At 44.3% G+C, this 16,433-nt stretch overlaps 1 protein-coding gene across 2 annotated transcripts in view; it reads left to right on the plus strand.

The window, feature by feature from the left end:
• SLC24A3 (solute carrier family 24 member 3) overlaps positions 1-16,433 on the plus strand; it is a 477,919-nt gene that overhangs the window by 271,461 nt on the left and 190,025 nt on the right. For both annotated transcript variants that reach the window (XM_072736499.1, XM_072736500.1), the window contains exon 3: positions 14,601-14,677. In XM_072736499.1, coding sequence (XP_072592600.1) covers positions 14,601-14,677 — 77 coding nt within the window. The remainder of the gene's footprint in view (positions 1-14,600; positions 14,678-16,433) is intronic.

The raw sequence follows: 16,433 nt of genomic DNA on the forward strand, positions 1-16,433 counted from the left end.
CCTCTTGGAGGAGATTAGGCAGGACCTTGTTTTGTGGGTCCAGGACCCCTGGGGGATTTGCAGCTTCCATCTTCGGACTGAAACACAGCCCCTTTGGCTGTCTTCTCATCTTAATGTTACCTAGGAGATTGGAGACTTTTTATGCAGATATCTGTAAAGTCTGGTCCTGCTTATTTGAACTATGGCAAGAAACTTAAACATTGGAGTCTTTCATAGAAGAATAAAGTTATTTGCATCCCTCACCAAAAACAACAACAAACCATATATTTCAAACATTAAAAGGGTCATTTTAAAAAGATTATTTTAATAGATTTTTCTCCTTAGGTCTATATGAAATGCCCTGAAATTCAATGTTTATGTGAGGAAAGATCGAAGGAAGTGATAACACAAACTTTTCCATCATCTGAAAGTGCTAAGTCGTCTTACCGACCCATAGCATGACCTCACTGTCCGTGCAGCTCAGTATGCCAATATCTTCAAGTACAAGTTAAACCAGTCTTTGGATGGTGGGGATGGCAAAGGGGTCTTCATTTTCTCTGACTGGCCTTTTCTCAAGTGATATCAAGATTTGTCCTGGTTTATGACAGTAAATACATAAATTTGCATCCAGCTTCTGTGACATGCATAATGACCGAGGTTAATGCATCACAAAGTTTGTTACCTCTGCATTTTTTTTGTTCTCAAAATTATGATGTTGATTTCTTTAAGGTTTTCTCTGAATGTTTTCAATTCCTGCAATCCTACAATGACATAAAAGCACTTGAAAAGACACGAGCTAGCCAGCAATGACACAGAACCCTAAGTTTGGGGTAGTGGGGGAGAGCAAAAAGTCATTGGCTTGTAACAGGGAATATGATGGGGTTCTAGGGCAAGAACAAGTAGACCTCTCCCTCCTCCTTCATGTTTGCCTTTCCACTTTACTTTGAACAGAAATTGTAGTATTTATTATTTTGTTCTTGACTCATTCAGGAATTTAGCATAATTTTCCTTTTCTTCCTTTTAAAAGAATTAAACACTAATATGTTTATGTTCTTTATGTAATGGCCAGATTTAGCCAGAGGTTTGTTTGGCTGCCTACCTTTCTTTCCTGTTTCTGAAACTTCACAAATTTGTCTGGACTTGAAAGGCACTTATTAAACACCTACCTTCTATTGCTGTGAATTTCAATTTGCCAACTTCATGTAAGATGTCAAAATTTGACACTTAAGGGAAACATAAAAGAGAGCCTCCGGACTCCAAAAGAAGTAGAACATGATTTCACTCCCTTGGCAGTAAGTGGTTTCCAATATCATTTGTCCCCTAAAACACATTCTTGCCTCTGAGCCTTTGGGTATCACCTGTCAGAGACATCAGAACTGCCACAGATACTTTTTTGGGTTCCTTGACCTTGAAATATTTGTAGTTGAGGGCTGTGGAATGCTGCATCATCTCTTCCTATAAGCTCTGCTGTATTGAGGACCCTCTTCATCCAGGCCCTGGTTTATCCATATAAGTTAGTATGCAATTAGATTACCCCAGCCCTTTATCAAATCTTGCCAGCCCATTCAAGTGACTGGTCACTTTCCCCAGGCCTTTAGTTACTACTGGGGCACATGGTTCCTTCAGGATGCCTTAGTTCTATGGAGAACTTAATGTAGCTAATAGCAAGTTTGGGGAATCTTTAATGTGAGTTTAATGTCCTGTAAATTTTTTGTGATGGGTGATGATGTAGAATATATTCTGGACTTTAGACTTCCATTCATAGTAGAGCAGCTTGCATTGGATTAATGCTCCTGTAGGAACAATTATGGAATCTAGACAAAATAAAGGAAAACAATTGTTTAAAAACTCTGGAAAGGGAGTAAAGCAAACAGAGACTGGAGGAAGTATGAAATTTGAAGGAAGGAAACCACACCTACCGACTTTTCCCCTGTGAAACTCCCTAGTATGTACAGTGCATGGGTGATAGAGCCAGAACAGAAAGCAGTGACCTTATTGGGCTGAGGTCTCCGAGATTAGAGTTTGGAGTGCCTGCAGGAAATAGAAATTCAACACTCTTCTGAGAAAGACAACAGAATCCAGAGTCTCCTCTGCACATCATCTGTAAAGTCAAATATGCAATAACAAATAACTAGACACATATCAAGTAGATTCTAAATTCTTTTGCTTTAATCTTATTGGCTCCAAACTGTAACTAGTCTTGCTCTGCTAACTAAAAGATAGCACAGTGACCTTTTTGAGAGATCTCTCCTGTTCCTACCCTTGGTCTATATACCCTTAAAAGCCTAGTTTGGAGAACAAAGCCAGTTGTGAAAGCAGAAGGCAGTCAGTCAGTTTCATTCAAAGCCATAAAAAGAAAAGAACAAGAAGAAGAAGAAGAAGAAGAAGAAGAAGAAGAAGAAGAAGAAAAATTGATATAGGAATCACTTTTAGTCTCAAATTAATTACACTTTTTTCTTAATTTTCATTCAGGTGGAGCCATCATATTTGGAATCTAGACTTTGAATGCACGAACTTTGTGATCCAACAAAAAACCCTGTTTTCAGACCTATCCTTAAAAGAGTTTCAGATATGTTGGCAAATTGAATTTAAATAAAATAAAATTTAAAAAGAAAACTGGTACTGAAATAAAGAGTTTCAGATGTAATTAGAAGATTGTTTTGACCCCAAACTATAGGTATCTAATATTTAATATATGGCAACATAAAAAGGAAAATGATTTCCTCAGGTAACATGTTAATTTTTCTTCCAAGGAGAAGCAGAGGTTGCCAAGTACTAAGTGAGGAGTAAATACAGCTTGTATTTTGCCAACTGAATTAGCCAGTAGTTTATCTGTTTATTTACATCTCTTCCTACAACTAACTGTGAATTTTTTTAGATATTTATTTCATTGTCCTAAGCCAGATTTCAAGCTACTATACTATGGGTGTGTAACAACCTAATATATCTGCTTTAATATATTTGATATCTTTGGAAGATTGTATTTTAATACTTTGAATGCTCCCCAACCTTTAAATAGATGCTACCCAAAGAGAGATACAGATCAAAGGAAATTATGGCAGTAATCATCATTATTAGAAGCAAGGAGTGCCAGTTATTCTTTCATTTTAGGAATTTGTCAGCAAAGATTCAGTGAAGGAGAATAAGAAGCACATGTGTCCCCATTCCCATTCCCATGACTATGGCAGACATTGTTAATAGATCAAGTTCCTTTACCACACTATACCCTATCTAAGAGTCAACCTAACAGCCAGTCAAGTCATTACCAGTCAATTGATGAACATGTAAGAGGAGATCCATTTTCTTTCTCTGAAACTGATGATCATGGAATATCATCAATGGTGAAAGAGAAAAGATAGGTTTTAAAAGGGAAACAGAATTTACCCCAAAGATTCAGATGCAATGAAACGTCGGGACACCTGCACCCCGATGTTTCTATCAGCAATGGCCACAATAGCCAAACTGTGGAAGGAGCCTCGGTGTCCATCGAAAGATGAATGGATAAAGAAGATGTGGTTTATGTATACAATGGAATATTACTCAGCCATTAGAAACGACAAATACCCACCATTTGCTTCAACGTGGATGGAACTGGAGGGTATTATGCTGAGTGAAATAAGTCAATCGGAGAAGGAAAAACAGTGTATGTTCTCATTCATTTGGGGAATATGAATAATAGTGAAAGGGAATATAAAGGAAGGGAAAAGAAATGTTGGGAAATATCAGGAAGGGAGACAGAACATAAAGACTCTAACTCGGGGAAACGAACTAGGGGTGGTGGAAGGGGAGGAGGGCGGGTGTTGGAGGGAATGGGTGACGGGCACTGAGGTGGACACTTGATGGGATGAGCACTGGGTGTTTTTCTGTATGTTGGTAAATTGAACACCAATAAAAATTAATTAAAAAAACAAAAAATAAAAATAAAAAAATAAAAATAAATAAAAGGGAAACAGAGAAAAAACTTTAACTCTGCTTTTCATAAAATCATTCTTTTATCACCTTTCCATCTGTAGACCAATAGAATACTGAAGGTTAATTCTAACTCTGAAATTTGATGGGTTAACATTTTAAAAAAATCACTGATTTTGGAGTGTCCAGTCATTTAGCATGCACAGTTCATCTCTGCTATAAAATAAAGCTGTAAAGAGTGAATCTTGTCGATGTATATTCTTATGCGGAATTACTATATTCAGAAAGAACTGTTTTAATTGCATTTGTCCTAAGAAAGATTTTTCATGCACACTCATCCCCTCCAAGGGTGCTGAGGAGGAGTGGCCACTTCTGTTAACAATGCACATTCCCTTAAGGAGCTCTGTAGTGGATTTCTGTGTGCATCAGCTTGTTGGTCTGAATTTCTCTGCATCAGTAAGCAGACATGAGAGTATAAGAGATGCAATACCTGGGCCAGACCCCAGCCCATCCATCTATATGTTCTCTGACATCAGCACCAAAGGACATTTTGAAAAACAGAGCAGTCCATGAAAGGCATAAAGTTCTGACCACCACAGGGCTATTTACCATACATATTCTACTTCCCTTATTGAGAATTCATTACTGACACAGTCATGGTAAACCCATATGAGCAACAAATACAGGTTATAGGCTCTTGCCCCTACAAATAGGCCTCCTTCTTTGTGCTGCCATGCTTGTGGCCTGAGAACACTAAATTAGTCATGGGATCACTGTATTTTCTACAGTAGCTACTGGCTTGGAAACATGAGCAACACTGATGCCATGACTTTTTATTATTGATAAAGAAATATGTTTCCAGTTCATCAAATTACATTTCAGTGCCTTGCCAGGCCAAAAGTCTATGGTAACTAATGATTGGGGTTCTTTAGTTGCAAAGAATGTCTGTTCTCTTCCAGGAGAAAAGCTTGTGGGATGATTTTTTAAAATCTCCTGCCAATATGGATATGAGAAAAAGAGCTCTGAAGTGGAAATCAAGGAGCTTCTCATGGGTGTATTGGATCAACTTCAGCACCATCAAAAAGGGACAGATAGTCTTCCAACCTGCATTCAAGACTTAGGTGGTTCCATACTGCTGTCAACAAAGCACAATGCATCATTCTCCCATAAATGCATGGAAATAAGGCCATTGAAAAGTACTGCCATTATTGGGGGGGGGGGGTGGAATTCACCTGAATATGGATGAGTCCTCTGCTGGAAAAACTAATCTTTGTTGAAATGGAGAGGTGCAAAAGTGCAAAATTCTTCACATCTCTTGTCTAAATATGGGTTCATCAGAAGTAGGCCCTGAGGCAGATTCAAGTACAGGTTTATTTGGGAGAGGATCCAGATAGGGGAGTCAGGAAGTAAGACAGGGAAGGGAAGGCAGCCAATCAAAAGAGTATTATAAAGCCAATTGTCACAGTGAGCAATGAGAGCTTAATCTAGCTGAGAATGCTAGCAAGCAGTGCAGGACACACCTGAGAGTTATCTCACCCAGGTGGTGAGGGAGCTGAAGTGTTTATATACCCACCCTTTCATGAGGCTTTGGTTGAGGGCTTTACCCAGGGGAAAGAGCAGTGTTAATTCTCCAGCATATCCAGCCTGCTGTATCTGAGCAAAGAACTTTCTCTTCTCTTTGGGGAAAGCCCTCAGGCAAAAAGATGGACATGCTGGTAGTTGCTTAGCATCAAGTGGTAAGACTCCAGGAATATGAGCAGGGCATTGATGTCTTGGGAAACACCCCTTGTCCATATTTCTCCTCTACTATTTAATAAGGTAAAAGGACCTATCATTTGATAATTACTTGTCTGAGTCTAGGTACTGCATATTTCGTAAACATCATCATAATTAATCCTAATAATAATCACATTAACTGGTATTGTTTTCATCCTCTCATTTTGCACATTAAGAAATTAAGACTGAAAGAGATTAAAGAATTTCCCCAAGGCCACAGAACTCTTAAGTGGTGAAGGAGGGCTTCAGGTCTAGGTCTTTAAGCTCTTGTAAAATCCTGGCTGCCTATGGTAAACAAATGTCACCAGCAAGCATTTGGCTGAAACAACCTTCCTCAGCAAATTTGATTGGTAGTATCTTTTTGATTGACAGTTTGTCCCACACTGAGGCTCTTGGTTACCATGACCTGTGGTTATATCCTCCTTCATAGAGATGCTGTTCATGGTCTTATTTCTATGTGCACATCAATCCATTTGAATCCACACTTTGTTTCTGGCTTTTGAAGGAAAGAAATTGTGCCTTTGGAAGTCAAGGGGGAAGAAAAGGTCAATTTGCCCTTTCTGTTACAAAAGAATCAACATGCTAGAAATTCAGACCCCAGTTATGATCTCAGCTCCTCCACTACCATCCGTGTGAACTTGGGCTTATTACGTGCCTTCTTTGGGTCTTGGTTTACTTATCTTTGAATCTAGAATAAAGATTCCTATCATAGAAACCATGAAAAAGTGAAAAATAGACATTTGCAGTTCGATCTTTACATATTGGGTTGATTGAAGAGAGAGCTGACTCCTCAGTGACCAGGACTGTGCATCATTTGCCTTTCTATAACTGCAATTGAGTATGGTAGTCGGTGCGTGCTAAGGGCTGAGTGTGTGTTTATTTGCACATGATTGATTTGTTAGTACATCTCCCAGTGTTGTTGAGACACAGATTCTAAAGACGACCTGCCAGCAGCCTGTAGTTCTCTGGGACACCCTGCACTCACCCATTGCCATATATGTCCCACCCCCGCCCCTGCACTTTTGTGGCTTGCTGAGCCTCACTGAGTGTAAGAGGAGGGCACCAAAATGTCTCTGAAACTTTTCCAGAGACTAAATATTTAGAAAGTTAAGTTGAGAATATATCCATTTTCATGCCGATTCTTTTATGGATAATTTTGTTCAGGGGACTTCCGTTATGACATATGTGTTCATTTAATCAACAAACACTTTTAATTAAGTGACTCTTCTGTGCCAGGCACCTAGCTAGGCACTGCAAACACAGAGAAGACAAGGATAAATTCCCTCCAACCTTAATCATCCTCCCCCAGTCCAGTGGAAAAGACAGAAGAAACCAAAAATTGATGAAGCAAGGCCTCATGTGCAGAAGGCAGTGGGGATGCTGAGCACCATATTAGCAATCATGTTACTCAGGGTAGGCTTAGCTACACTGAATAACAAACAGCCCCAAATCTCAGGGGCTAAGAAAATAAACATTTTATTTTTTATTCATGCTACATGTATAAAATGTGTGTGTTGGGGAGAGGAGGCAGATTCTGATATGAGTTGCTCTGGGACCCAAGCTGATGAAAAGTTCATCATGACCTATGTTTCCACGAATATTTAGACACAAAAATGCAAGGTGATGGATCAGACACTGGCTATTAAAGCCTGCCTAGAAGTGTGACATAGGTCATTTTCTCCTATTTCATTGACCAAAGCAAGCTGCATGGTCCCACCTACCCTAAAGGAAACCTAGAAGTGTATTCCTTCCAGGTCTCCAGAACAAAGAGAAATAGGTTATTTATGAACAGCCCAAGTGGCCACTCCCAGTTGCTGGGAGTTTTACTGAACTATTTCTCCTAACATCATTTCTTAATTAATAATTCTGTCTTGTGTTTATACAAAAACCATCCCCTGGGAGAAAGTCCCTCTAAGTTTGTTCACACTTGTCTTCACTTGATATTTATTTTTCTGTTTCATGGCTCCTGGCCCAGTGGGTACTGGCCACAGAGAAAAATGCAGGGTTCCTGTCCGCAGGGAGCTCACAATATGGGAATCCAAGGTGACTGCAGTTGGGCTAGAAAACCACTTGTTGGGTACTTACACAGGACAAGGGCCCCACAGGAAGAGTCTGGAAGGTTTTGTGGGAAGCCAAGTACCACTGCAGCTGGCTGACAGTGTTCTCCCAATGTTGACACCAGGGGAAGAGGAGGCAGGAGGCTTTATAGGGTGGAGCAGATGAAGGTGTCTAATGCAGAAGCATGAAGTCACCATCATGCATGGGAGAAGTTGGGCAGTGTCAACCCAAAATTCCTGGGGCAGCTCCCAAGAGGCCAGTCAACAAGATGCATGAGGTACTTTGTTATGAAAAGGCCCCTGGGATGAAATGCCAGTGTTCTATTCCTTGCACTCAGATGTGTTAAGCTAGCTGAGCTTTTGGTTCTTCACCTTGGGGGGCTCCATTTGATCAAAATGAGAGCATAGGTCTACAGATACCATGAATGTCCCTGTTACATTTTTTTCTCCAAATGAAAGAGAAAATACCCTCCATCCCTTGCAAACCTCCATTTGGACTCATCAAACTCAAGCCTCAGGAAAGCAGCCAGGAGAAGCAGGACAGCTGACTGCTTGCTGTTGCCTTGGTAAGGGGAATCCACTCCCTTCAGGGCTCTGTGGTTTCTATGGGAACAGCACTGCTTGCCTTTGCTAGCTTCCCTGAGCTGGCAAGATGTACTAAGAGGAGTATCAGAAGAGAGAAAGAGAAGAGCAGAAAGAGACTTCGAGGATTTTGAAGGTATTTGGGGAACCTTCCACTGGATGTGTAGCTCTTCTCAGCATGCACGTGGGCTATTTGGCTCCAACACAACCTGAACACAGGAAGGCATGTACCGAGAGGCACACATGTTCATGTAGCTCCCTTGGACTAAACACCACCCTGGAGAAACAGATGCCAGTGCAAAGCAGGCAGGAATTGGCAGTAGGTGGATTTTGACTCCCAAGACGAGAAAAAATTGTACTTATCCCCAGGCTGGACCAGCATTCCATCATTGTTATAATTACAAAGAATTTCAGTATGTGGCCCAGGAAGATGGTGGGAGGCATTTCACTTACTCTGCCTGCACTCTTCCCAGCCACCCTGCAAAGCTGGCATTCACACACTCATTTTACAGATGATGGAAATGAGGCTCTGAGAGAGGAAAGGATAACCCGTGAGTAATTATATATATAGGTGGGATCCAAATCCACACCTGATTCTCTACACTGGGCCCTTTTGCAAAATCTAACCTACAGCCCAAGGACAATGTGAGGTTCCTAAAGATGGTAACCATCCACTCCCACCTTGACTAAGAAATGCCTCTAGTTCTTTGGATTTGGGTGTCAAGAAGTACACCCAGATGGAAGGCAGCTGGGATGACATCAGCTTTGCCATTAGCTCTTCAGGAGGCTCTAGCAGCCCTACCTTGTTTTATAGATGAGGAAACTGAGGCCAAGAAGCACTGAGAATAGTCTTCTAGTCTAGCGTGCCACCCTATGTCTATAGACTCCTGTCTTGGACAGCTGCAGCTATTCTGAAAACCCATTTCTCAAGTGTATTTGGGGCCTCAGAGTCTGTGCCCACATTTGCTTGGCCTCAAGGAAATGAGCTCAGCTGCTGCTGCTGGCAGCCCTTTTCTTGACCTGTTGGGCCAGGTGGACAAGACAGACATACTCTCTTCCCAGTCTGCATCCAAGGTCTGCTTCCTTTAGTGTTCTGACACTTATTGGATACCTGCTGTGTGCACTGACAATACCCTGAGTTTAGCCTGGAGGGAACAATGAAGAGGAATTGCAGGACATTTTTCAGATGGCCAACAAACATTCAGGCAGTTTCTTGATGTACCTGTGACTCTGTCTGGGGCCTTCCCTGGTCCCACGAACACACTGACTTGGCCAGTGCAGATCTGAGAACTGTTAAGGGTCAGTCCTAGGTTTAGGACAGCCTTCAACAGTGATGGATGCGCATGTGTGCACAACACAGAAACATATTCTACACCATCTCTCAGAGGGGCCCCAGCAAGTCTGAGCATACTGTATCAACCCTTTCCTGGTTTGTCTCCCTCCTCTCCTGTAGTAGGATCACTTCCCACATAAACTGCTGACATTCAGATCTCTGTCTCAAGGTCTGCTCTTGAGGGATCCAACCTCACACATAGGCTTGTAGAACCTATGAAGGAAGGCTTATTGCATGGAGGGCAAGAAGAGAGGGCCTCCAGCTCAAGTTTTAAAAATCTTTTGTGACTTCCATCAAAAGGTGATGAACCTATAGGAGGAAAATAAAATGTATGCATCCCTCTTTGCAAATTGTGCATTAAGTCTTTGAAATTATTGTTATAATTTCATCACCAGCCTGATACATGTTTTCACAGGGGACCTGTGATGAATAAGTGGCCGGGATGGGATCCACATCAGAAGATTCCCGGGGAATACTTAACTTGGTCATTCTTTCCACATTGCTGGAAACCACCAAATAAGAATCTTGTTGTTCTTAAAGCAGATTGATTTGAGAACATTTAGCTGACTCTCCTCTGCCTATCCCACCAACCTCCAACACACCTACCCCATATCACAGCCACTGAGCAGCCACATTCAGTTTCATGAGGAAGTCCGCCAGTGGCCTGCTTGGCCAGGACTTCGGACAGCGCCTTAGCCCTTCCTGAGCCAGCACTGGCTCTGCAGGTCCCACCTCATCCAAGGGCATAGCCCCCAGCACAGTCTTCTCTAAGAGCTCCAGCCAGGTCCCAGGGTTGGCTGGGCATCAAGACCTCTGCCAAGACCCTTCCCCAGTCAAACCATGAAACCTAGTGGGTCCACTTATTCACGGTCATTACACTCATCCACTTGGCTGTTTGTTGAGTGTCAGGTGGATTTAAAATCAAAATGCCTGGATTCAGAACATAATGTATCACTTACTGACATTGTACCCTTGATTGAATCATTACACTGTGGGCCCTGTGTCACTTCACAGATGAAGCCACAGAGAAGCAGGGAGGATGGAGCCGGCACAAAGTGGACACCTTGCAGATGCAGAGTGGTGGGGTTGCTGCACCATGGACTCTGCTCCCTTCATACACTACCCTCCCATTTTTGCTCAAAACCACATTATTCCTCATGTAGGAAGCCTTCAGAGCAAGCAGTAAAGAAGTAGGTGTCTTCCACATGTCGTGACAGAACATACCACAGCTCCCACTTCCATACCCACCTCTACTCCTCATTGATGACAAGTGGTCCCCACGTGCTTGCTTTGCATGGCACTCATCACAGGGTGGCTTCAGTTTCTCAAGAGTGATGGCTGTTGTGATCCATACATGAACTTAACATACTAGTCCTGCCTCTGATTCTCTAGGGGTAGGAGGGCAATAGGAGGGTCACATTTTTTTTTTAATTTTTATTTATTTATGATAGGCACACAGTGAGAGAGAAAGAGACAGAGACATAGGCAGAGGGAGAAGCAGGCTCCATGCACTGGGAGCCCGACGTGGGATTCGATCCCGGGTCTCCAGGATCGCGCCCCGGGCCAAAGGCAGGCGCCAAACCGCTGCGCCACCCAGGGATCCCAGGAGGGTCACATTTAAACCTTGGACTGGCCAGTGTGGAAACGCTGTACAGCAGCTACACAGAGAAATGTAAAGGAAAAAAAAACAGCCTACCTTTTCACTCTGGTTCATGGGGCAGAACATAGATCTAATCAGATCCCCTATCTGGAAGAAGTCCCAAGAAGAAAGAGGCCACCTAGCAGAGTAAGATTGATAGATGCTAGGAGCCGGGCAAGCAGCAGCGAGGGGCGTTCCCAGGCCTGCATCTGCTGTGTGCATGCCCCTGCTCTGCAGCTCTCCAGCTGGGGATCCTCCGGTATGAAATCTATTCCTCTGTTCCTTGGGTTCTTGTCTACAAAATGGGAATGAAAGCTTTCTGTGAGGACAAAATAGTGGGTGTGAAGGGCGAGGCATGGTACCTGCCAGGAGCAGGTGCTCAGTGAATGCGTCATCTTGCACAGGTTTGTCATTGGCCATCAGTCCATCAGAGCCTTCACCAGACAGCCCATCCCAAGCCCCACCTCCCTGGGCACTGAAAAGGAATGTCAGAAAGGAGAAAGTTGCAAAGATGTGGATGGTTGTGGTGGTTTTTTCAGAATCAAGGACTGGGACACATGGTCTGGGCAAGTGCAGGTGAACGCGGGAACCAGTCGGGTCTGAAAAGTCTCCAGCCCACCCTGCAGAATCTTTCTTCTCCTTGCCTTTGCCCTGCTCCCCACCACAAGGGCGGCCCATGGAGACTTTCAGTGTCCTGGGTTTGGAAAGTGGACAGAAAAGGACATTTCTCATTGTATCCATACTGAATAACTTGGGGAGGGGAAAGCAATGTGAGAGCCATGGGATGGTTATTTGGACTAAAATTTAATCAGGTAAGTTCAAAGATAAGTTCAAAGGAGAAAGTATGAGAAAGCATGTCCTAAGAGTGTAAGATATCCCATGTGCACAGGGAGAGCCAGGAGGTGGGGAGGGAAGGACAGACAAGGCATGACTAGGGACTGTAAAGGCTAGGTCTCTCCATGTCCAGCCTGCTGTGGGCCCTGTTGCCAGCAGGGAGGTTTCAAGGAGGAAGTAGAAGGCTGGAGGGCTTCCTCTGGCTCTGCTCATGGGACAAGAGCACAGCAGCCAGAACATGAGGCTAGAGGGAAGATGCTAGAATGGAGACACCTGAGTAAAGTGGCTAGAATCCATGCAGTGCTTGTTCTCTGAACTCTTGTCCCTCCTGGTAATTTCCAGACTATAGTGTCATTTGATCTTCCAAGTGAAATCCTCCAGGCTTGCTCTCATTTTTCTCATCTATTGATTAGGAAGACTCAGTGTAGCCTGTCTGGAACAACTCTAGCTTGGAAAGCCACTTAGGGGGATCGTGACATCCCTGTCTTTCCTTATCTCCCCCATTTCATCAGATGAGGGATCAGACAGAACTAGCAAGCATGGTGACACTAGTGACATGCACAGGTGACTTGTGCCTAATATGCTAGGTGCATACTCTGGCCACCTCACCACCACCACTTCCACAATGTCTTTATCCAGTGTGGCCCTGGAAGCAGAGAGCAGAACTTTTTCAAGGAATAGTTAAAGGCTTGTGTTTTGGGCAAATCCTGTGGCCAAAAAGCTGCAAACCAGAGGCATGTTCCGTGCCGTCTTTCTGGGTCTGCAGCAGGACTGGGCCCCAGGTGTCCTGAGCCATCACCCACTCACCTGTTAATGTCACTATCTTTGACTCCCTTCCCTCCCCGGCCTCCTCCCCTTCCTCACTCACGGTGTGTACAGGAATCACCTCCAAATAAACTATGTACCCCCAAATCCTTGGCTGAGGGGGTCTACTTTGGGGAGAAACCCAAAGCAAGACAAGTGGCAAGCAGATGTCATCTTGTACATCCTCCCCATTGGCTGGTGCTGGTTATCCCACTTGTGAGCTGGAGGAGGACAGAGAGCTCATGGAGCTCTGAGACAAAGGCTGCTTTCATCAGCTGGCCACATTTGTTGAAGATGGGGCTAAGGGTAGGGTAGTCTGCACAGCTTCCCACAGAGCCTGGTCTGATGCGGCTTCCAGAGAGGAGAGCCATGGGTCCCACAGAAGGCCTTATGAAGGCCCTGGCCATGAAGCTGATTGAATTTTATGAGAGGCAGAGAGAGACCATTTGGGGATGGGGGATATCCCAGGCTAGTGGTATAATCTGTCAGATAGAGATATAAAAAGAAAGTAAATACAAGTTTCGCTCAAGGAATGGCAAATGATCCTGTCTGGCAAGAATATGAGAGCACATGTAACAATGCTAACTGTCAAATTTCCAGCAGTGAGAACACAGTAACTGCTCAGCTAGTAATTGAGTGACTGAGTACATGCAAAGTATAAAAGGGCAGAAGAGAAGTTCTGGTGGGGAACAGCCAGGACCAGCTTGGCCCTGCCATTGTACAGACTGGAGCTTTTATCTCATAGCAGGGAAGGTTTTGAGAGCAAGGAGAGGGGCACGAGCAGCTCTGCACTTAATAACCCAGTTCAGTGGTGGCAAATGTGGGTCAAGTTCCAAAAGGGAATGAGGGGCAGCCTGGGTGGCTCAGCGGTTTAGCGCTGCCTGCAGCCCAGGGTGTGATCCTGGAGACCCGGGATCACGTCCCACGTCGGGCTCCCTGCATGGAGCCTGCTTCTCCCTCTGCCTGTGTCTCTGCCTCTCTCTCTCTGTGCCTCTATGAATAAATAAATAAATAAATAAATAAATAAATAAATAAATAAATCTTCAAAAAAGGAATGAAAGAGCAGGAGGGTATTATACCATTCCAAAGCCTAAGGCCCCAAGCCAACGCAGTCCTGGTGGGAAGGAAATAAGGGATAATTTAGAGCAGGGGCCTTAACCCTGTGTGTGTCAGGGACCCCCTTGGTAATGAATAAAGCCTACAGACCTCTGCTCAGAAAAACATTTCTTGATGCAGATGATAAAATATACTAGCATACAAACAGGCAACTGATCATATTGAAATGAAGTTGTCAGAATATTAGAAAATAAACTTCCATGCAGTTGGTTCATGTAGTTCTTCACTGATACTTTAAAGCACAAGGGGTGATCTGAACCTGCCCCCTCCCCCATGTCGAAGTGGTGAGTGAGAGCTGCCATGAGTGTAACAGTAGAATGTATCATGAAAACACCTGTTGGAGGAAGAGTCCCCGGTGCTTCTCACACTCCTGTGGTTTGTTGCCTATCTTCTTACCTGGAGGAACCACTAAATTCCAGTTAGAGATATGTAAACATAAAGATGGTAAATTTTTTCTCATCCAAGTGCAAGGATTCTGTGTTAAAATGAGGACTGAGGACACCGTCCCAGACCTCCAGCCCTGAAAATATTGTCATCTCTTCTGAGCTGCTGTTCTCTCTCCATTCTTCAGCCCTGCACGAATTCCCCAATGACATCTTCACCAACGAAGATCGAAGACAGGGGGCGGTGGTTCTCCACGTGCTCTGCGTAAGTACCCCTCTCGGGGCTCTGCCTGGAGGGTCCAGAGGGAGGCCTGGCCAGTGGTGGGTGATCAGTGAGGTGCACACCTGGCATGGGTGCCCTGAGCCCTGTGAAGGACAGTCTCCAGATGTGCCCTCTGGAGAAGGCCGCAGGTTCCTGAGCTGGAAGACCTGTATACCTGCACATATTCTTCCCTTCATTTCAGAGCCGATTTCTGGGCTCCACTGTCAGACTTGCTCTCTTCTCCAGTGCCACTCTCTTGGGGAACCCTTTCCTAACCAGCTTCTCTAAAATGTCATCACTTTTCCCCTTACTGGGCTTTGTTTTTCTCCATGCCATTGATCACTATCTGACATAATATGCTCTCATTGTTTGTTTATTGTCCATCAACCTCACTCACACAGAAGCCTCAGGAGAACTGGAACTTTGTTTTGCACATGGCTTCTTTCCCAGACCTATCTGTGGCATGGGGTAGGGACAAAGTATTTGTTAGATGAATGGATTTCATGTTGTGTCATGAAATGATGCAGTGTCTGACCTATAGATGCAACCAACAGAAGTTTGTTCTGGTTTTTGTGTGTGTGTTAAGATTTTATTTATTTATTCATGAGAGAAACACACAGAGAGAGGCAGATTCACAGGCAGAGGGAGAAACAGTGTCCCCACGGGGAGCCCAATACAGGACTCGATCCCAGGATCCTGGGATCACGCCCTGAGCTGAGGGCAGATGCTCAACCACTGAGTCACCCAGGCACACCTGCTCTGGTTCTTAATATCCACCACTGCCCTAGTGCTTCCTCAGCAGACCGAGTGGATGAGAGACCTTCAGTTTTCCTTGTCCCTGTTCAGAGAGTTTGTGGAGGGTGTGTCACGCGTGCTGGGGGCGACAACCGTCCAGGGATGAGGGTAAGGGAATGAGGAAAAGAAAAGAGACATAAACAGAGTGGGAGCAGGAGGGACATATGGCTGGATTCAGCCACAATGCCAACTTTATTTGTATTATTCACTCTTTTATAAAGCAGGGTTGTTTAACAAGCAGGATATTTTAAGCTTAGTTCTCCAGACATGTCCTTTCACAGTAGATAGCAACAGTATGCGCCCTTGAGCCACAAGCCTTCAACAACAAGGGTGAGACAGGTGGGCCGAGGTTGGAAGAGTCAACAGAGAGCCATTGCTAGATCCATTAACCCCTTCCTGGCTCCCAACAAGGGTGCATGTATGAAAATCTATCTAAGGAGTGGCCACAGGATCAGAGAGACCCAGGCCAAATTCTGGACTAGGTACATCACTGTGCTTTCCTGTCTCTATGGTATTCACCCTCCTCCAGAATGCTCTTAATTCCATTTTGGTTATTTATTGCTGTGAGACAAATTCTCCAAATTTAGTGATATAATCAATAACCACTCCATGTTGTTCATGGGTTCTGTGAGTCAGGAGTTCAGAAAGGTCACGGAGGGAATGCCATGCCATAGGACCTGGACGTAGGAGGGAGTGATTCAGACAGCAGGCAGTGACACCAGCCCCTGGGGCCAGAGATTCTCCATTCTCACGTCTGCTGTCTGGGAGAGTGTGAACAAAGAACCAGCTCAACGAGGACTGTTGGCCGGAGAACCTCTGTGTGGCCTCTCTGTCATGGTTCTGTGTGGCAGCCTAGGGCTTGGAGAAGGATACTAGGTGAACAAGGAGAAAGCACTGTGGCCTGTAGTGCCTTGGCCTCAGAAGTCACACACGTCATTACCACCAGATTGCATTATAGTCACAA

Source organism: Vulpes vulpes, chromosome 14 (assembly GCF_048418805.1).
Source record: "Vulpes vulpes isolate BD-2025 chromosome 14, VulVul3, whole genome shotgun sequence".
In the NCBI taxonomy this organism is placed as follows: domain Eukaryota; kingdom Metazoa; phylum Chordata; class Mammalia; order Carnivora; family Canidae; genus Vulpes; species Vulpes vulpes.